Below are 22,860 nucleotides of genomic sequence, written 5' to 3' on the forward strand. Positions count from 1 at the left end.
GGGGGAGAAGCTACTCATCTGGTAGTGTGGAGATGGCAGGGTTAATGTAGGTTAGAAGCTTTTCTGGTTTTCGTGTTGCTTTTAAAGGTTTGTAAGGTGGGAAAGAGTCGGATGTGTAGGGGTATGTTTTCCTGATTCCAGTTTAACTAATCTCTTCGCTGCATTGCCAGAAATAAGTCCCTGAGCTGTGTCCTCTTGATTTAATTCTTTCCTTTTCAAGAAAATAATGGAGGGTATTAGGGTTGCACGATGCATCGAAATATCGATACTATTTCGATACCGTGCACCCTCAAACGGTACAATACCGTTAATTCATGTATTTCGATACTAAACTGTGTCCGGCTGCACAGCTTAGTATTGTAATAACTGACTATAGTGACAGCGGATGTGTAATACAGCCATTGCCCCGCTCCTGACAAGAGTGCGCGTGCGGTCAACGAGAGGGGATGCGACCAGCGCTGCACTAATGACATATATGCTAGTACATTAAAGTTACAAATAAAAAAAAAAGTTATTTTAAATTTTAAAAAAAAAGTAAAAAAATAAATACATGCATTTTTTACAATAAACCTTAAAATAAAAGTCTCAATACATAAAATATACACGTTTGGTATTGTTGCGAAACATGTATGATTTTTACGCTGTTAAAAAAAATTCAAAAATGCATTATTTTACTTAATAATGTGAGGCACGAGTTATAATGAATTTGGAAAATCCATGTGCCTCACATTAATACTAATCAACCGCATCATGTACCTCACACATTAACACAATGTTGTCCATTATAACTAAGGAACATGATGGGGTTAATTACTATTAATGTGAGGCACATGGAGGTTCAAAATTCATCACACCTCGCGCCTCACATCAGAAAATGGAAGAACTTTTTTTTAAATTATTATTGCCAAAGTATCGTTTGGTATCGAGTATCGCAATACTACACAAAGTATCGAAGTCCAAATTCTGGTATCGTGACAACCCTAGAGGGTATTACAGCTTAATTGTCTTCTTTTTTTTTTATTTTTTTTTATTTTTTTAGACATTTGGAACAATTAAGAAGATCAGAGAAAGTTCTTCTGCAACTACAGTGGTAGAGGTAGAAGGCAATGTGTTGGAAGAGGTAATTGCCACCAGAATTGATCATCTACCTACACATGTCTCTAGACACACACAGAGACAGACACAACTTTGTGCCAAGTTCATAAATAGTCTAAAAGAGGACTAAAAGGGATGATGGGACCCAGAGCAAAAATGCAATAGCAGACCATATAGATGTATATACTCTATTAGTAGACTGGAAACGGTTGTTCGCATTCATAAGGGAATTGTTTGGATTTACCTGTTGTCTACATACAAAGGATCCATATTATCAGCTAAACCAACGTTCATGAGAATATAGTCTACCAGTGATAGTAGGGCCATTACTAAGGCCACTCGATGTACATTAAAGGTCATGTCCACCTTCGCAACCAATTTTTTTTCAAAAATGAGGCAACTTTCCAAATAGTCTTAATTCATATTTTTTTGTGTCTACCGTTTTTATGCAGATCTTTGCAAGGTAACAGACTATAAAACTCTTTGTAGTTTGATCCTGCAGTCATAATCCCACTCATCTATCCCCTACTTCTTGCTTTCATACTTTCGCCAGCTTCGCAAGAATTAGAGGAATGAAAGAAGGGAGTATGACTGCAGAATCAGACTACACAGTATTTGTTTGTAGTCTGTTACCATGGAGACACAGGTCTGCATGGGAGCTGTAGACACAAATCAATAGAGATCAAGACTATTTGCAGAGTGTTTTATTTATTTTTTCTAATTTTTTTTGCAAAGGTGGACCTAACCTTTAACATTTTAGACATTTTGGCTGGATTCAGAGAATGGTGGCTTTCACCGTGTCGAGGCTTCTTCCACATTTTAATGAATGTGCTGTAATGACTTTCAGTACACTCGTGATAAAGATAAAGCAGAGAGGAAGCGGAAGGCTGAAATTGCCCGACTCCGCAAAGAGAAGATCATGGCCCAGATGTCCGAAATGCAGAGACACTTCATTGATGAAAACAAAGAGCTTTTCCAGCAGTCGATAGATGAACTCAGCGTGTCCGCATCAACTTCACATGATAACAGGTGACATAAGCATCTAATGCTAATACATTTCATAAATGTTCCTGTAACCTATACTTAGGCCCCAGGAACACGAACGTAAAAACCCCCGTAATTACGGCACGTATTTACGGGCCCATGGACTTCTATTGACCACAGGTACTTCCCCGTATGCTTACGGGAAGGTGCCCGTGCCGTTAAAAAATATAGAACATGTCCTATTTCAGGCCGTAATTACAACACGGGCAGGCCCTTAGAAATCTATGGGGCTCCTGTAATTACGGGAGCGTTGCTAGGCGACGTCAGGGGATAGTCACTGTCCAGGGTGCTGAAAGAGTTAAACGATCAGCAGTAACGAAAAAAAACACGCCCAGTTGTCCATTTCAAAGCTCATTTGCATATATATATATATATATATATATATATATATGTATATATATATATATAAAATAGCTCATAACTTGGCCAAAAATGACCGTTTTTCAAAAAAAAACAAAAACACGTTACTGTTATCTACATTGCAGCGCCGATCACATGCAATAGGAGATAGGGATTTGAGAATCTGGTGACAGAGCCTCTTTAAAGAGACCTTCCAGCAGAATTTTTTTTTTATCGCCGATTGGACTGATGGAGGTCTGACCACAGGGACCTCTACCAATCTCTGTAATGGGGGACTCTGTAATTCTTCATGAAAGTAAATTCAGTTTCGATATCTCGACATCATATCTTATTTGTTTCTAATCTATACAGCAGTCCTGCTTTGCTGGACTCCAAGCTTGTTGCGCTCGGACCCCACCAGACCCGGTTTGTTGAACAGAGTCAACTGGTCACTTGTATTCTGTGTCAAGAGGAGCAGGCGTACAATGTAGACAGCAAAGCCATGGTCCTAGCTGCCTTCATCCAAAGGTCTACCGTCTTCTCCAAGAACAGAGCAAAGATTATTCAAGACCCAGGTATGGAGCCAGATCAATTGTTCCTTATTAGATATGTGTCAGTCAGTGGGATACTATTATACGGAAGGTGCACACATTCACTGCTCTTGAATTTTTAAAGCGGTAGCCAGCTTTTTCACATTGATATGGGTTGTATGATTGAAGGTGAGGATCATCACTGTTATGTTGCAGAACCTTAATAATAGTCAAGAGAAGCCGCTGCTTCTGTTATGCGCAAGATGAAAAGTCTAAAATTGTTTAAAGGGGTTATCCGGGTTGTAAATATATTTGTGTAAGGACTGGAAATAAAATAAATAAGCAATACTTACCTATCATTGCCCCCGGCGATGCAGCGCTGACGCTCCGGCGGCGCTCCTGGTGGTTGTTTACATGCCCATAGCATGTGACCGCTGCAGCCATTTAGAGGGCTCAGCAGTCATATGTTGTATTTCTAGTATTATGCCAGAAATATGATTCGTCACCACTGAGCCCTCTGATTTGCTGCAGCGGTCACATGCTTCATGCATGTAAGCAACCACCAGGAGTGCTGTCTAGAGCGTCAGCGCTGGATCGCTGGGGGCAAGGATAGGTAAGTATAAGTATTGCTTATTTTGCATTATTATTGCGTTGCCCTTACACAAACATTTTGACGTCCCCGATAATCCCTTTAAATCCCATAACCCCCTTAGTTCCTACTATATCATTGACGGAGGGTACTACAGTTTAATTGTGTTACTAATCAACCAACTCTTCTGTGCAGCGAACTATGATCCGCTCTTCATGGATCCAGATTTGGCTTGTGGGACACACACCGGTAGCTGTGGGCACATCATGCACGCTCACTGCTGGCAAAGGTATGTATTGGTTTTCAGACTTTTACCCTTATAGGAATTTATTCTGTTGATTGAGCAAGTATGTGGTGATATGAACACGAGGATATCATTTATTCAACGTTGTGTGCATTAATATTGTCAAGACCTAAAATTACTACTTTTCAGGTTTTCAGCCATATAGAACTCCAGTGACTTTGGGGTCATGTATGAAAGTATTGCAAGAGTCATAGGTTGCAGTCATGGCCGGATGTCCACCACTGTGTAAAAGGATTTCCCTTTTTAGACAATTATTGTTTAGAATTGCAAATACTTAAAATGTCCATATTGAAATGATTAACTCAATTCTACTTATTTTTTTAAAGATATTTTGATGCAGTGCAAATGAAGGAACAACGTAGACAGCAGCGTTTACGTGCACACACGAGCTATGATGTCGAAAATGGCGAATTCCTCTGCCCACTTTGTCAGTGTTTAAGCAACACCGTCATCCCCATGCTGCCCCCACCCAGGAGCTTGTACCACAGGTTAGAAATGCCTAATGCTGTCTTCTACCATGATATTGTGCGTGCATAACGTATTCATTATATAATATACATATAAAGAGCTTTTAGACTCTCCCACACTGAAGATGTTTACGCTTTGTAATAACAATCTTTGGGGGTGGAGTGTTGGTTGAGACTAATAGATGAATTAACTGACTATTGTCCAAGCTTCAACCACAAAAATGGAAATTGTCGGCTTAAAGGAGTATTCCCATCTTATAAAGTGATGGCATATTGCTAGGATATGCCCTCACTTTATAATCGGTGGGGGGGGGGGGTCCAACCACGAATATGAGAATCAATGAAGGGGTCACAGAGCTTATTTACTGCTGCAGAATTTCCTCGCACAACGGCGCCCCGGCCACTTACTGTGCAGGGAACTTCAGCACTTGATTGGGGCGGGGTGAAGTTCCCTGCACAGCCAAGTGGTGATGTGGCCCACTCATTCCCAGGATCGGTGGGGGTCCCATAGGTCTGACCCCCATCGATCATAAAGTGATGGCATATTCCAGCGATATGCCATTACTTTATAGAATGGGAATAACCCTTTAAAGGGATGGTTTCATGACGACAAGCCCTGTCCGTATGCCCTATTTGAGTACATGAACGTCATAGAGGGTGGGTGGGTACTGCGGGAACTCTTTTGTATGAGTCAGAGCAAAGAGCCGTTCTGGCAGACACGGCTCACCCATGCATTGCATGACCAGCCGTTTATATGGATGGCCAGACGTGGCTACCCCCCCCCCCCCTGGCGATACGAGCCGACTCCGTGATCAGCTGTTATGTCTTCGTTAGACCAGGAATTGTTCAAAGCCGGCCAATGTCTTCATCTTTATCACTGTCATTTTTGCTTCATTTCTGCAGGTTAGATTTTTCAGATCAACCAGACTTGGCTGAATGGGTGAATGTTACTGGACAGCAAATCACCGTACTAAAAGAACTTGACAGAGAGAAGAGCACTGGTGAGTGGACAGAGCCATATTTATGTGTTTTTTGTATATTTGCGCGAGGCTTTAACTAGTTATATTTATAATTATGTGATTATTATAGATGAATCAGAGTCTTCCAAGCAAACAAGTGTCCCTGAAGGGTTCCGGCCTGCTTTCCAACCAAAGTACGTATTTAAACCATCCCTTCATTTCGTTAATCAGGAAATATTGGTAAATCTCACATGGCATTCAGTAGCTGATCATTATGAGAGTACTTGACCCATAGTACTATACTAGATCAAATCTGGGTTGCATCAGGGAATGTTTGTATGTGCTCATTGGCATTTAACCGTATGTTCTCCTTTTTATTCTATTTCTCCAGTGGATCTAAAAAATTAATTGCATCAACTTTGCAAATGGTTTGGATTCAAAATTTACAGTTTTTTGTATACAGCTTCTATGCAGGCCAATGCATCTCTATGTGACAGACTACAAACAAACCCTAAGTTTATCTATTGTTTACATACATTCATTATTTTTCATGAAGGAACTTATGGAAAAAAGAGGGTATGACTACAAAATCAGGCTTTAAAAGGTTTGTTCGTAGTCGGTTTCCATGGAGAAAAATAGGTCCTCAAAGGAGATGTAGACACAAAGCGGTACAATATTTTTAATTAAAACTATTTGCATTTATCAATTATTTTTTTAATTATTTTTTTTCATTTGGATGCATTGGAGCAATAAAAACATATTGTTGGAAAGGTGGTCATAGCTTTTAACTGGTAGAAATAACTGAGCTGTTTGGTCTACTGTTAATTTCAAGGAACCCATACTCGGATAGCATCAAGGAGATGCTAACAACGTTTGCAACAGCAACATACAAGGTCGGCCTCAACGTACATCCCAATGAGCAAGACCCTCGTGTCCCTATCACGTGCTGGGGAAGCTGTGCATACACCATACAAACTATTGGTAAGAATTGTCTTTGCTTTATAGTCGATCAATGTGTGCCTGTGAGACAAAGACTAATCACAATTTTGCATTTCTTTAGAACGCATATTAACGGACGAAGAAAGACCTTTGTTTGGAAATCTACCCTGTAGACAGGTGAGGGCGACATGATGAATTTTAATGCTAAAACAAAGGAAGAGAAGAAACTAGTACTGGAGATTTTTTAAAATATATGAAACTTATTCTTAATAATATACATATACTGATCATTAATTCATTGCTGACATTTTGGCTGGTAATGTGGGACTGAAAAATGTGACGTGTGGAGTACCTAGTGGTCTAATGATATTCATTTTATTATTTTTAGGATGACTGCCTAAAATCTCTGACGAGGTTTGCAGCCGCACACTGGACGGTTTCTCCTCTGTCAGTGGTGCAGAAACACTTCGCTCGGGTTTTCCAATGTAAGTTAATATACTCTGATAACATTTTGAACCACACTTGGAAAGTGTTGTACACCTTTTTTTCAACTGTATTGGCAAACAACTAGACTTTCCAATACAAGAGCATCCTATAAGCAAAAGTACACTAGTCTATAGCAGACTGTATGGCATAAAGTTGTATGCATCCAACATATATGCTGGAAGTACACGCACTGCAGTATGAACAGAACCTAAGGCTTTGTTAAAGGGGTTGTCCAGGTTGGGGGCTGTGTTTTTATACTGATGACCTATCCACAGGATAGGTCATCAATATGTGATCGGTGTGGATCCGACCCCCGGACAAGTACCGATCAGCTGTTCTGGCTGGAAGCTATGCAGGGGTCGCTGCCAGAAGCAGAAGGCTCTGACCACTGTATAGCGGCTGTGCTGGGTTACTGCTGCTCTGCTCTTATTCACTTGAATAGGAGAAAAGATGCAGTACTGTAGCACGGCCGCTATACAGTGGTCGGAGCCTTCTGCTTCCGGCAGCCAAAACAGCTGATCAGTGCAGGGTCCAGGTGTCAGACCCCCACCGATCATATACTGATGAACAATCCTGTGGATAGGTCATCCAGTATAAAAAACAACCCCCAACCTGGACAACCCCTTTAAGGTTGTGTTTGTGCCATCTATCTGACCTATGTTTTAACTATAATGTCTATATAGGATTCTATGAGGCAAAAAGTATGCAGAAAGGAGTGTCCTTATTCTTCCTGCTTATTTAGTAGTTTATTTTAAAAATTGGGTGATCTTCATTACTTACACTGCTCATGTCACCACACATTCTCATACAGCAATCGTGCTACAAGAGGTCAGTGATGAAGCCCCCGGCATACTCGACATAGACATGTTCCACTTAATGGTGAGTGTTTCTAGTCATTTCACAGTTAATTATAAGCCCCCCTCCCTCTGTCAAATACCTAAGATGCCACGTTTACTATTGATTGTGGCATCTAAGGGGTTAAATGGCCAGGTTTAAAGGTTTCTCTGAACCCGGCCGTTACAGCTGTATTCCGGCTATCAATGACCGTTTCTGTGCCCGCCAAGATTTACTATTACGTCCTAATGAGGTTCGGTGACCTCAGTAAGGGGTTCGAATTGTTTTAAAGTATTGTAAAGTTTAGTAATGTTTTCAGTAGATTACTACATGTTGCTCGCTCTTTTCTCATTCACTTTGAGTCTCCGTCGGGGGTTCCTTCAAGGGTACTATTATTTTTGACTGCAAGAATAGCGCTTCTTGCAGTGGATTCCTGGACAGAACCCCTGACTTTATCGTAAGTCAGTGGGTGCCCGTCCGTTGCCGTTTGGATCCATCATATAACTGATCTGTCACAGCGTCATGGCTCCCATTATAAACAGGAGCCCTGGTGTCAGTGTGAATAAAGCCTTGAATATGTATTCCCACCATAGACATTTATGGCATAGCCACAGGATATGTCATAAATGTCTGATAGGTGCAGGTCCCAGCTCTGGGACGCACATCTATCTCCAGATCGGGAGTCACCCGACACTCATCCCGCCGCATTCAGATAGAGAATAAATGGAGAGCTGGCTGTGCATGTGTGCGACTCTCTTCATTGATTCCTATAGGATTTATGGAAACAGCCGAGCCTGCTTGGTGCGTTGCCTCCTCTCCATTCATTCTCCGTCTGGATACTAACTCACCAGGCGGAATGGAGTTACGGTGATATGCCATAAATGTTTAACGGGAATACCCCTTTATTATAAAACTTTATTGATCCAGTGCAGGTTACATATTGTTGTGCAGTTTTATTTGTGTATGTAATGAGTTGTGTAAATGTGACTATTTTTAGTGACTGTATTCGTCCCGGCAGGTCAGCTTGGTGCTCTCTTTCCCAGCAGTACAATGCCAGGACTTTTCAGGGTACAGCTTGGGTATTGGAGACCTACATCTATTTCACTTAGTAACCATGGCACATGTCATTCAGATAGTGCTCACATCCAGTCCCGGTAAGTAGATTTATTTCACAATAAATGCTGGTTAACTGGCATAATGATTTACGGCTTGTTATATCTTAAGACGCACGATCAGTTGTGGTCTTAACAGTTCTATGTCACTACCTTTGAGTAATATTTAGCTGCTGTTCATTTTCTTACAGGGGTTTTCCATAATCACAGGATATGTCCTAAATGTCAGATAGATGCGGGTCTCACCTATCTCTAGAACGGGGCTCCCTAAACCTCGTTCCACCTCTCTGTGCTCCGGCTGAAACGTGTGATTTCCAACCATGAATTACGGAAGCAGCGGAGCTCGGCGAGCTACGCTGTATCCGTAATTCATGGTCGGAAATCACACGAGTCAGCCAGAGCACAGAGAGGTGGAACGAGGTTTAGGGGGCCCCGTTCTAGAAATAGGTGAGACCCGCATCTATCTGACATTTAGGACATATCCTGTGATTATGTCATAAATGTCTCTGATGGGAAAACCCCTTGAAGTAATGGCTGCTGGACTACTTTTTATCTCTTCTTCGTTAGGGTAGAGCTATAACCGGTACCTTCAGCTTGGCTGCATTGCCTATTTGAGCCTAAGGTAGTCTAAAAGTTCTCCGCACATCCTGAAGCTGCTGCTTTATCGGTCCTCCTTGCTTTACATTGAAGCTCTTGTGTTCTTACATTGCCTGTTGTGTATAAGCAAGGATTTACTACAAACTCAACAGTAAGGGCCCATTCACACGAACGTGAATCTTGTCCATGTGCTGTGTGTTGAAACCACGCACAGCACACGGCCCCATTGATTTCAATGCGCTATTCACACGTGTGCTGTGCGTGATTTGGGCATCGATTCCATTTTTAAAAAAAGTGCTTTACGATTGTGTGAAAAGACGCTTGCAAAGCACACTGATGCAATAATTTTACGTGCGTAAATCTGTCACGCTCGTGTGAATGTAGCCTAAGTCAGTGTGTAGATATCTGATTTATGTTATAGCAGGGGATTATCAGATGCAAATGAGACTTATTTATTTCAACACACTCCCAAGTAATAGTAAAGTATCTCGCCTCACTTCTTCTGCATCGGGGACATTTAGAATTATTCCTAACCCTAATTTTCTCATTCGTGTCAATGGGGGACACAGGCAGTGGGAATGGACAGCTGCCACTAGGAGCGCTGTCGTCCCCCTGCCAAAGAAGACAAGTGCACCAGAGCTCCTATGTCGCCCACCAGCCTACGGGTCACGGGAGAAATTGTGCTAGCGCTTGTCGCTGTATCTGACATGGCTATGCAGCTATTATAAGCACCAGACAGACACATTATCCCCTTCCATAGGCGCAGTAACGATGCTGATGCTGGACACTGTATACGACACGGCAACGCATCTGCAGAAAGCACCATACAGCCACATTCCCTCTTACATAGGCTCCGTAACTATGCTGACACGGTATATGACATGGCAATTCATCTACAGCAAGCACCATACAGCCATATTACCCCCTTCCAAAGATGGAGTAATTGTGCCAGTGCAAGACCCTATATATAACATGGCTACACAGCTACTGCAAGCACCACACAGCCTCACTCACTTTCATAGACAGAGTAATTGTGTTTTGACGGTGCAGCTGACATTTCTCCGAGGGCACAATCCCGTAACTAATAGGGCTACATAACTGCTGCGGCTATTGCAAGCTCTAGATGGCCACATTAGCCCCTTACCCAGGCGGAGTACTTTTGTTAACACTCCATGCTGTATCTCACTTGGCTGTGCAGTTTGGCTAACTTAAGACAGTCACATTAACCCCTACCTGGCGGAGTAATTGTGTTAATTATACACACTGTATTTGACTGGCTAGAAAGTTATTGCAAGCTCTAGGCAGCCACGTTACTGCATTCTTCGTCAGTGCGATTATGTTGTTGCAGGGCCTCGTATCTGACATGGCTACACACCTATTGAAGCACTAGACAGCCACATTACCAACTTACATGGCGGGGCAATCGTGCGAACGCTAGTTGCTGTCTCTCACATGGATAGATTTTCACTGTCCATAAATAAGATGGGTTATTGTGCTATTACCGGCCCCTGTACCTGCTTGACTACCCAGTTATTGCAGACATTAGAAGGTCACATTACCCCTTTCTATAGTGGAGTAATTGTGTTCTTGCAGATTACCCTCTTTTTTTTTCTAGACTGGGTACTCGACTGCTACTTGAGATGTCAGAACTTGGCAAAACTTACAGCTCAGTTTCCATTGACACTGTTGTTATTTGCGATCGGCACTAATTCAAAGTTTCTCTTTTTTTAAATCAAGTAACTTTTTATTAGAAAGGTTTTGCATTTTTTCACAATACAAGTACAAGAGTACAGAAAATACAAAAACCAATCCCCCTTACTAGAACCCCTGCCCCCTCCTCCCCAACCCGGTACATGCCTTAGAAATTACATTTCAGCAAAAAGTTAACATCAGACTGTATTCATAATAACAGTGATGTAAATCCACAATGTTATCCTCCGTTTCATAGTCGTACATCCACTTTGCACCACTATTCAACTACACAGGATTTCTACATAGGCCCCTATCTCTTATCAAGTCAATAGAATCTAGGTCCGAACTATCCAATCAGAGAGCACACATTTACTCATATTTTTTCAAGGAACCCCTTTTCAGATAAATAAGCTTTTCCATGGATACGAGGCAATAAACTCAATACGTGTAGGAGGTAGTTCCTGCAGCCATCTCTGAGCAATCGGTTTCCTCGCCATATATAGTAGACGAGCTATAGTAGTTTTAAATGTCTCAGATCCCATGACATCATCCTCCAAGTTTCTCTTTAGCAGTGCAGTCAAAGCTGCAAAGCAAGACGGGAGAATCCTAGGTCTAAACATAGGAAATTCAGTTGCTAAAAAGGCATTAGATGCTTTACAGTGCTCCTGGGAGGGCCATCACATGGGTAAGCCTTATCACTGCAGTCCGCTTCGGATCCTCCTTGGTCCTGAGGTTTTCTCCTTTTCGGAATATCTACAAGTTTTTTCCAAAAAATACAAGCTCCCTGATGCGCATTTTTCTCTCACTCCAAGTTGCTGGACTGGAAAACCTCCTGGCCAACGGGCCTGCTTCACCTATGGTAGACCCGCCGGATACCTCCTGGCCAATGGGTCTGCTTCATCTATGGTAGACCCACCAATCTTTCAACTGGCCAAGACTACCACTATCTACATGGCATGAGCTTCCCAGGTGACATTGGCGTAATCAGTTTTCCCTTTACAGGAAAGATGATACACAGCGTGGCTCCGCTGGGTGCAGAGAGACTTTTGGCGCATTCCACTGCACCTATAGGGTCAATTTCACCCCTATCTCTGATTCAAACTTTGGCAGCCATTCGGCTTCCAAGTTCCCTCTCGGGTCTTCTCTTTCCTTACTCCTGTCTTCTTGGTCCGAGATTTTTTTCTGAGTCTCCTGGTGTCAAGCACACTCACAAGTTTTCTTCTGGTAAATGATATCGGATTCCTGCATCCCAATATGTCCAGTCCACAAGTGCTCCTTCGAGTTTTCTTCGGCCTGGCTTCTGCTCCTCATGTCCTCCTGGGGGTACTTGCCGTTTTTTTTTTTAGCAGTTCTTCGGTACAGGTGGTTTTCTCTCATGCCATGCTTGGATGATATCCCGGTACAGGTGTACTCCCGTTTGAAACGGGACAGCCTTTAATCTTCTTAGACACTCTGCAGACTTATTACTGCATTGTCTTTGGAGGATTCTTCCTCTATGTTAGCCTTCCCCCTATTCTCTGTGTCACCTTTGCCGCATTCATCAGGAGAATCTTGTCCGCTCGAGTCAATTTTGCTTGCCTGGATCATCCTAGGGTATGTCGTGCATCCCATCAGGTGTTCTCATATCCAATCATTCCCCAGGGCTTGTCTTTTCTTCACTGGATTCCCCTCCTAGAGTGATTAGGCCAACACGGTCAAGTTGACCTACAGCTCAGAAGTGCCCACATTCCTATTGTGGGTTGAGAGCCAAGCTTGGGCTCTATCTGTAGCCCCATTTCCAGTATTCGTCTACTGGACAGCAGTTTTCTTCGGCAGAAGATGTCTGGACCTGGGCAGGTAGTCCTTTTCATCCTTTGGCTGGTTTCTTGAATATACATTTTTTTCCTTTCCTGCCTCTTCCAAGGAGTTTCAGGCAGATTGCGGGTGAGGACATTCATCATCCTGGTGACTCTTGCTTTGACGAGTGTGGACTCTCACATTGCCCTTTTTGACTGATCTTTCCCGATGTCTACTTCTGTCAGAGGACCTACTCTCTTGGCTCAGCCATCTCCTAAACCTTCGAGTCACTACCTTTTGGCACCACGCTTTGTCAAGCCATAGCCCTGAGGTCAAGTGGTTTTTTGATACGAGTCATCACAACCTTTCTGAAGACCAAATGACCTTCCCCATCTTCTATTCTTCACAGGTCCATGGAAGTTTTGTTTTCGCTAGTTTGAGGGAAGTTTCCATCCTCCTTTTCTTTGCTCATTGCTCAGATTTTTGTCTTTTCCCCAGCAGTGTGAGGATCTGGGGCTTCACCTGCTCCACTATGTGCCTTGTGGCATCTGCTGGCAGGGGCATACCGTTGTTGCCTGTCTCTCTCCACACCTTACTGTGTTCTATGAGTTTCATACTTTTGCATCTCCAAATGTTTTTCCCATTCAGTAGGTTCTGCAGGTAGTACTGGATTAGACGATAGTTTGTGCAATGTTCTTCTTATCTCCCCTGAGGACTGCTTTAGGGTTTTTTCTTAGTAATCACCATAAAGTCTTTTCCTCGTGGAGTTCTATGGGGGACTCCGCTCCCACCCAATTCCATTTTTCTGTTTTTTGGGCATTTACAGTTTTTTTTTTCTGGTTCCTCTTTTGCGGTTCTGACCCATCAGGGGTTTTGTTCTAGGTTTACTGTTACCTTCTGTTGGCTTCTCCTGGTAACTGCTTATAAACTAATTAGCTCAGTGTCGGCAGGAGGGGTATAGCCTGTTTAGGGGCGCGCCTCCCAGTGGCAGCAGCTTATACCCACAATATAAAAGGAATTTATGGTGAGTTCTCAAAAAAAACAAACATTATTTTTCCAGAAAAGCTGGGGAATAAGTACATATTATATTAAACAGAATTATTCTGTGATTGTTGTTAACTGATGATTTTTCTATAATTGAATAAACTTTATCTCAGTTTACCGGTATATGACTGTTAAGAAATAGCCCCAATGTTCTTCTATTTTTTTATTTAATATATTCACAGATGAAGAAGAAATGGAGCAAGAATGCCCAGATGGAGAAGAGGAACAAGCTGCATTAGCTTTGTATAGGACAATTTGCCAGTGTACTGGAAGGTAAGAACATATATATTGCTTCTTGTTGCAGATTTAGTTGACTGTTATTGCTCTATAACAGATGTGCTAGTGCATGTGACATAATAATTTAATGGCCAAAAAGCCTTAGTAGATACAATAAAGGGGTTGCATTGTCCACTTTGGAAACACTTCTTCTTTATCAGCTGCTTGCCCCATTGAGGTCCTCTATACTACACTACGCAGAGCTGCCAGGTCCTCCTTACGGCACCCCACAGGAGAGCTGACAGATCCTCTATACTACACCACACAGGAGAACTGACATATCCTCTATACTACACCACACAGGAGAACTGACATATCCTCTATACTACACCACACAGGAGAGCTGACAGATCCTCTATACTACACCACACAGGAGAGCTGACAGATCCTCTATACTACACCACACAGGAGAACTGACATATCCTCTATACTACACCACACAGGAGAACTGACATATCCTCTATACTACACCACACAGGAGAGCTGACAGATCCTCTATACTACACCACACAGGAGAGCTGACAGATCCTCTATACTACACCACGCAGGAGAGCTGACAGCTCCTCTATACTACACCACGCAGGAGAACTGACAGCTCCTCTATACTACACCACACAGGAGAGCTGACAGCTCCTCTATACTACACCACACAGGAGAGCTGACAGCTCCTCTATACTACACCACACAGGAGAGCTGACCGCTCCTCTATACTACACCACACAGGAGAACTGACCGCTCCTCTATACTACACCACACAGGAGAGCTGACATATCCTCTATACTACACCACACAGGAGAACTGACATATCCTCTATACTACACCACAGAGGAGAACTGACATATCCTCTATACTACACCACACAGGAGAGCTGACAGCTCCTCTATGCTACACCACACAGGAGAGCTGACCGCTCCTCTATACTACTCCACACAGGAGAGCTGACAGCTCCTCTATACTACACCACACAGGAGAGCTGACAGCTCCTCTATACTACACCACACAGGAGAACTGACAGCTCCTCTATACTACACCACACAGGAGAGCTGACAGCTCCTCTATACTACACCACACAAGAGAGCTGACCGCTCCTCTATACTACACCACACAGGACAGCTGACAGCTCCTCTATACTACACCACACAGGAGAGCAGACAGCTCCTCTATACTACACCACACAGGAGAGCTGACAGCTCCTCTATGCTACACCACACAGGAGAGCAGACAGCTCCTCTATACTACACCACACAGGAGAGCTGACAGATCCTCTATACTACACCACACAGGAGAGCTGACAGATCCTCTATACTACACCACACAGGAGAACTGACATATCCTCTATACTACACCACACAGGAGAACTGACATATCCTCTATACTACACCACACAGGAGAGCTGACAGATCCTCTATACTACACCACACAGGAGAGCTGACAGATCCTCTATACTACACCACGCAGGAGAGCTGACAGCTCCTCTATACTACACCACACAGGAGAACTGACAGCTCCTCTATACTACACCACACAGGAGAGCTGACAGCTCCTCTATACTACACCACACAGGAGAGCTGACAGCTCCTCTATACTACACCACACAGGAGAGCTGACCGCTCCTCTATACTACACCACACAGGAGAGCTGACCGCTCCTCTATACTACACCACACAGGAGAGCTGACATATCCTCTATACTACACCACACAGGAGAACTGACATATCCTCTATACTACACCACAGAGGAGAACTGACATATCCTCTATACTACACCACACAGGAGAGCTGACAGCTCCTCTATACTACACCACACAGGAGAGCTGACAGATCCTCTATACTACACCACACAGGAGAACTGACATATCCTCTATACTACACCACACAGGAGAACTGACAGCTCCTCTATACTACACCACACAGGAGAGCTGACCGCTCCTCTATACTACTCCACACAGGAGAGCTGACCGCTCCTCTATACTACACCACACAGGAGAGCTGACAGCTCCTCTATACTACACCACACAGGAGAACTGACAGCTCCTCTATACTACACCACACAGGAGAGCTGACAGCTCCTCTATACTACACCACACAAGAGAGCTGACCGCTCCTCTATACTACACCACACAGGACAGCTGACAGCTCCTCTATACTACACCACACAGGAGAACTGACATATCCTCTATACTACACCACACAGGAGAACTGACAGCTCCTCTATACTACACCACACAGGAGAGCTGACCGCTCCTCTATACTACTCCACACAGGAGAGCTGACCGCTCCTCTATACTACACCACACAGGAGAGCTGACAGCTCCTCTATACTACACCACACAGGAGAACTGACAGCTCCTCTATACTACACCACACAGGAGAGCTGACAGCTCCTCTATACTACACCACACAAGAGAGCTGACCGCTCCTCTATACTACACCACACAGGACAGCTGACAGCTCCTCTATACTACACCACACAGGAGAGCAGACAGCTCCTCTATACTACACCACACAGGAGAGCTGACAGCTCCTCTATGCTACACCACACAGGAGAGCAGACAGCTCCTCTATACTACACCACACAAGAGAGCTGACCGCTCCTCTATACTACACCACACAGGAGAGCCGACAGATCCTCTATACTACACCGCACAGGAGAGCAGACAGCTCCTCTATGCTACACCACACAGGAGAGCTGACAGCTCCTCTATGCTACACCACACAGGAGAGCAGACAGCTCCTCTATGCTACACCACTCAGGAGAGCTGACAGCTCCTCTATACTACACCACACAGGAGAGCAGACAGCTCCTCTATACTACACCACACAGGAGAGCTGACAGCTCCTCTATACCACACCACACAGGAGAACTGACATCCTATATACTACACCACACAGGAGAGCTGACAGATCCTCTATACTACACCACACAGGAGAGCTGACAGCTCCTCTAAACTACACTACACAGGAGAGCTGACAGCTCCTCTATACTACATCACACAGAAGAGCTGACAGCTCCTCTATACTACACCACACAGGAGAGCTGACAAATCCTCTATACTACACCACACAGGAGAGCTGACAAATCCTCTATACTACACCACACAGGAGAGCTGACAGCTCCTCTATACTACACCACACAGGAGAGCTGACAGCTCCTCTATACTACACCACACAGGAGAGCTGACAGCTCCTTTATACTACACCACACAGGAGAACTGACAGCTCCTCTATACTACACCACACAGGAGAGCTGACAGCTCCTCTATACTACACCACACAAGAGAGCTGACCGCTCCTCTATACTACACCACACAGGACAGCTGACAGCTCCTCTATACTACACCACACAGGAGAGCAGACAGCTCCTCTATACTACACCACACAGGAGAGCTGACCGCTCCTCTATACTACACCACACAGGAGAGCTGACAGCTCCTCTATACTACACCACACAGGAGAGCTGACCGCTCCTCTATACTGCACCACACAGGAGAGCTGATAGGTCCTCTTTGGAGTGTTTATTCTCTAATATTATGTGCATTGTTCAACAGCTACGTCTGGTCTCTATTTCTGTCTTGACATTGTTTCTGTTTCATTTCAAAGCTCAATGAAGAGATGGTCCTCCGGTTGGCATCTGTACAGGGCAATAAAAACAGCAATTCTGCCCTTCCTTAGGTGTTCAGCCCTGTTTTTCCATTACCTGAATGGTGTTCCGGCACCTACTGAGTTGCCAGGTATGCTAATGTTTTATCTTGCCTGTTAAGTCATATTGTTGATAATTATTTATACTATTTGACATTGTAGTATTTTTATTTTTTTAACACCGCTTGGCAATAAGATTTTGTAATGGGTTCTTTTCAATCTGAAGTGATTGCTATGAAATGTATATTTCTCATTGATAACATTGGGAGGCACTGAACCATGTATATAAGTCCTTGACACTAGGTGGCTGACGGCTGACACAGTAGAAAAAAAAAGAGTGTTGGCTCTGCCCAGGCAGGCCATACCCTACCCACATACACTGAGCCAATCCGTTTTTAGCCAGTGTTCATAGATTCTCAGGTCTGCTGCATTTTTTTAACATTTTAGTATTGTTTCTGTCATTTAGGTTTAGGATGGATTGTCAGCCTTGTTGACAAGCCTACTCAACCCTCTAAGGGTGCCAGGAAGCCAGGCAGGCCTCTGCAGTGCGCTTCCTCTACCCTGGTCACCTAACTCCTCTTTTCTGCTTCTGCAAGTGGCATGGCGGTACCCCATTATATGTGAGAGGTTATCGAAGGGGTGACCCTTGGTGCACCTGAAGACGTCGGAGGGTGGGTATGAGAAGCACGTTCAAACCCCCCGCCGCCACATCACTTATTGCTGCGGTTTAGAGTTTCCCACACTGGACCTTTCCGTTCTTGGCAGACCACACCCACCTATTTTATGTGTTTTTCCTAGCCTATCGGCTGCTTGGCTGGCTACTGAGGGGGCGGGCCCAGTCATTCTCAGCATGGAATTTCCACTATGCGGTCTGTCTCTCTTCTCTTGCGCTATCGCTGCAGTCAGCGCCATCCAAGAGAACCTGTTGTACCTGCTGCAGCCTCCGTCCCCCGAGAATACTGCACCCTCGCAGAATTTGGTCCCTCCCTGACATGCATTTGGAACCTGTCCAGAATCTCCCAGACTATGTCTGAGTCTTAGGAACGCCTGCCATCCCAGAAAGTGGCCCAGATCAATGCTCCCTGGAATGTCCTTTGGGTAACGCACCCTCTGCTACATGATACATCACGTAAGGGATCCAGAAGAGCAAGGGATAGGACCCGCTCTTCTTCTTCAGGTTCTTTACTAGCGTCCCCTGTTAGGATCAGCACTGTGGAACCTGCCTCTGCAGGATCAGACTATGAATCAGTCAGAACACGACAATGGCAAGTCAACAGTCGAGACACCCAAATGGCAGCTGCTTTACAAGACTTGATACCTGCTGACAGGCACAACTTGTTATGGATGACTCCCCCTCCCAGGAAGATGTTTCTTTCCGCTGTCACCAGCGCAAGCCTCTGGTTTTTCCAAACCGCCGCGAATTTGAGGATCTCATCTAAGGAATGGAAGCACCCTGACAGGTACTTGTCCACCTCCAGAAGAATAGATAGATATGTTGTTCCGGTGGATTTGGTTTAATAGTTTGGCTGTTTCTTCTGGTGGACTAGGCTGTCCAAGAGCGCCACCTTTCCTGTGTCAGGTGTGGCATCTCCCGCTGTCATTCGCGATTCTCTTGACAAGAGATTGGATTCTCTTGCCAAATCTGCCTTTGTGGTGGCAGTTTCTAACCTGCGTTCAAACACCCTGGGCTAAACAGGTTCACAAGGGCATTCCTGAAGGAGCTTCTCAGGAAGACCTGGCTGATCTGGCTTCCCAGCTTATCCATGCCTCCAAGTTCTTATGGGTGCGCTGTCTTGAGTCTGCCCGTGTCATTTCTAGAGCGACTGCTAATTTGTTGGCAATACAGCGGACCTTACTATTACTGGTCTTCCCTTTTATGGGGCAGACTCTTTGGTAAGCCTTTGTATGAACTTATATCTGAGGCCACTGGCGTTAAAAATTCCCTCCTACTTCAGAACTATCTTTGATGCCAACAGCCTTCCCACCATCCTGCGAGGTATCTTTCCTCTTGAAACGTCCTTTCTGAGGTTAGAGAATAGGACCAGCCCATCTTGGGACGTCCATCCTTCCATCCTATGCCCTCCTGGCAAAGGCCACTCTTGGCCCCACAAGCCCTCCACTTCCTAGACATCTTCCGTATGAAGATATGTTCCCTCACTCGAGTCTTCTCTTTGGGTGGGGGAAAGACGTCTTTCCTATCAGGCGATATGGGTGGCTCAAGTGGACGATGCTTAGGTTGGAGAGGTGGTGTCAACAGGATACAATGATAGTTGCTGACTCTTCCCCCAGGTCGGTTTTTTCTGTCAACTACGCAATTGAAGGTTCAAGATGGCAATTATCTTTCTGTTATCTACATCCCTGATGTCTACCTCCACATGCCCAAGTGTTTCCTTCTCTTCACTGTCGGTACTTAACATCTCCAGTTTGTTGCCCTCGGGCTCACTACTGCTCCCAGGGTCTTCATTAAGGTCCTGGCGACTATCCTGTCACTTCTCGGTGCCAGGGGAATTACTGTTATCATTTACCTGGACAACCTTTTGGTGAAGGCCTCCTCCAGAGAGAAAAGTCTTTCCAGTTTCAGGATCACCGTAGAAGTCTTCTCTGGTGCCAGCCCAGGGGAAGGAGTTCGTGGGTAGGATTTTTGACACCAGGATGGCCAGTGTTCTCCTCCCAGCAGACCACATCAGTGCCATCCAGGCCATGGTAGCTCTTCTTCAGCAGGATGCTCCAGTCTCCATTCTCTTCAGCTTGCGGGTGCTGGGCAAGATGGTGTCCACCTTCAAGGCCATTCCCTTTGCCCATTTTCACACGATGCCCCTCTAGAGAGAATTCCTTGAAAGCTGGGGCAAATCCCAGGATTCCCTGGACAAATGGACATCATTCCCTGGACATTCTTTATACCCCTTGAGTGGCTGGTCGTCCAAACAGGAGCCAGCCTCTCTAGCCGGGGGGCTTTGTTCGCTCTTCTCACAGTTCAGGGCACAAGCTTAATTGATGAGGAGCTGCTCCAGATCAATCGTTTGGAATTGAGGGACATCTTCCTGGCCAAGCCTGCCAAGGTGTACCATCGTACGTGAAAGGCCTATTTCAATTGGTGTGAGCAACACAGTTTCCATCCCTTGGTGTGTTCCACCCCTAGGAATCTGTCTTTTCTGCAGTCCAGTCTTGATGAGTGCCTTGGCCTTGATTCTCTTAAAGACCAGGTCCCTGTTCTCTCTCTCTCCTCCGTTCCCAAGTAAAGACCTACTTGCAGGTGGCGGCTCACGCCGTCCCTTATTGAGCCATTAGGGAATGTCTTGCTCGATTTTTGTTCTTGGAAGGTTTCCTTCCTTGTGGCATATCCTTCTATCAGACTGGTTTCAGAACTGGTGTCATTATCCTGTAAGTCTACCTTCCTTCTTTTCTCATTGAATTCATCTGGGGACACAGATCCTGCCCTCTTTTCTTTTTCCTAATCCCGGCACTTGTTGGTACTGGTTGTTTTGTTGTTCTCCCGGGACCATGGATGTTCTGTTTGCTTTACTCCTGCTGATTTTGTACAAGTGTCTGTGGGAAAGGTATGGCCTGCCAGGGACGAAGCCAACGCTCTTTTTCCTACCTAGTGTCAGTCTCCTAGTGACCAGGACCTATACTCATGGGGCTGTCACTCCCCCAATAAATGCAACGAGAAAAGGATTTCACGGTGAGTACAAAAAATAACGTTTTTCTAAAATCCTCTATACACGGTGCTGTGACAACCAGAGACAAATTGCTGCCAACCATATTTATTTTTACACTTTTTTAGTGAGTGGAATGAGCCAGATCGAACAGCTTTGCAGTTTCCTCTCATTGCCCAGCAACCTCATCAGCATATTTCAGCAAAATCCCCAAGTGACGGATACACTCATCAATAGGTAATTGCCAAACTATCCAAAAAGCTTGAATTCTCCTTAATCTAGACTCCCATAAGGTGATAAGTCCGGAAATTTACATTGTTTACTATATGCCTAGAATGCTCCTGTTTGTCCTCGCCTCTCTGGTCTCCCCTGCAGCCTCACCTCTCTTTTTTACTCTTGTATTCATTATCATGTCAGTTTTAGGGTGCATTCGCACGTGGCAGATTTTTTTTAATTAGTTTTATTTAAGATGTTGCAAACGGGATGAAATGGTATACATAGATACATCAAATGTACAGTAAAAGGAATATGTTCAATCACATACAATATAATAATCAAAGTGCAAAAGCAACATTCAAAATAGTTTTTCTATTTTACAAAACCATCAGATTTGTTACAGAAATTTCTGCGACCGTCCCATTCATCTGGATGGGTCTTGCCGAAATCTGTACAAAAGCTGCAAATACAACCCCATTCACATGTATGGAATCAAGTTTTCCATTGCAAAAACTTCTGCAACAAATATGCCATGTGTGGACATACCCTTATAGTGACTACTTCTGCATCGCCTGCAATGATGTGTATAAAAGTAGTGACTACCCAGCATTCCTTTAGCAGATGTCAGCCCAGGTACAGGATGCTGAGCTGTAAAAAAAATAGTCTAGGCTCTGAAATATTAACAGATTTTTGTATTATGTGTTCCGAATTTATTGCAGATGTGTTTAGTTAAATCTGTACCTTCTTCTTATTTTATTTTGTAAGTTGGTGTAAACACAAGGAGGTGAGAAGTTTTTTGGATGTTGAACGAACTGCTATCAGGTAAACTTTCTTCAACAGTATTTATCATGGTTTGTAAAGCTTCTTTCTTTGGCCTACAACTTGTTAAAAGTCAACTGATCTACATATGGCATTCGGCAAATAGTCATAAAATCCGTTCACCCGATGGAACAGTCGGGCATATTATAAAAATAAATTTATAATTGAATGATCTACTAAACTCATTTTGTTCAGAAGAGTCTTGTTTCTGTACTACGCTGCACTATAAAATGACCTGCCGGAGAATGATATCTTTGATTTAGGGCATCCATTAGATGATTTAATAGTGATAATCTAGTGGTTGCTATTGCATCTGTTTAGCAGTTTGCCCCAATTCATGGGCATCTTTTCTTAAAACTTTGCATTGTGCTGTTTCTCTGTCATTTCAGCTGGAAATGTATGAATAAATTAACAACAACCTCTGTTGAAGGAGCATGTCCCTACACCA

The 22,860-nt window shown here is 44.1% G+C and overlaps 1 protein-coding gene across 2 annotated transcripts in view; it reads left to right on the forward strand.

Annotated features, from left to right (window-relative positions):
• UBR2 (ubiquitin protein ligase E3 component n-recognin 2) overlaps nucleotides 1–22,860 on the forward strand; it is an 82,519-nt gene that overhangs the window by 53,559 nt on the left and 6,100 nt on the right. For both annotated transcript variants that reach the window (XM_075863259.1, XM_075863258.1), the window contains exons 28-43: nucleotides 1,040–1,120; nucleotides 1,943–2,124; nucleotides 2,851–3,053; nucleotides 3,793–3,886; nucleotides 4,228–4,389; nucleotides 5,272–5,369; nucleotides 5,458–5,521; nucleotides 6,160–6,308; nucleotides 6,388–6,443; nucleotides 6,655–6,751; nucleotides 7,564–7,631; nucleotides 8,605–8,740; nucleotides 13,990–14,080; nucleotides 17,683–17,813; nucleotides 21,506–21,614; nucleotides 22,359–22,415. In XM_075863259.1, coding sequence (XP_075719374.1) covers nucleotides 1,040–1,120; nucleotides 1,943–2,124; nucleotides 2,851–3,053; nucleotides 3,793–3,886; nucleotides 4,228–4,389; nucleotides 5,272–5,369; nucleotides 5,458–5,521; nucleotides 6,160–6,308; nucleotides 6,388–6,443; nucleotides 6,655–6,751; nucleotides 7,564–7,631; nucleotides 8,605–8,740; nucleotides 13,990–14,080; nucleotides 17,683–17,813; nucleotides 21,506–21,614; nucleotides 22,359–22,415 — 1,778 coding nt within the window. The remainder of the gene's footprint in view (nucleotides 1–1,039; nucleotides 1,121–1,942; nucleotides 2,125–2,850; nucleotides 3,054–3,792; nucleotides 3,887–4,227; nucleotides 4,390–5,271; nucleotides 5,370–5,457; nucleotides 5,522–6,159; nucleotides 6,309–6,387; nucleotides 6,444–6,654; nucleotides 6,752–7,563; nucleotides 7,632–8,604; nucleotides 8,741–13,989; nucleotides 14,081–17,682; nucleotides 17,814–21,505; nucleotides 21,615–22,358; nucleotides 22,416–22,860) is intronic.

Source organism: Rhinoderma darwinii, chromosome 4 (assembly GCF_050947455.1).
Source record: "Rhinoderma darwinii isolate aRhiDar2 chromosome 4, aRhiDar2.hap1, whole genome shotgun sequence".
Lineage (NCBI taxonomy): Eukaryota > Metazoa > Chordata > Amphibia > Anura > Rhinodermatidae > Rhinoderma > Rhinoderma darwinii.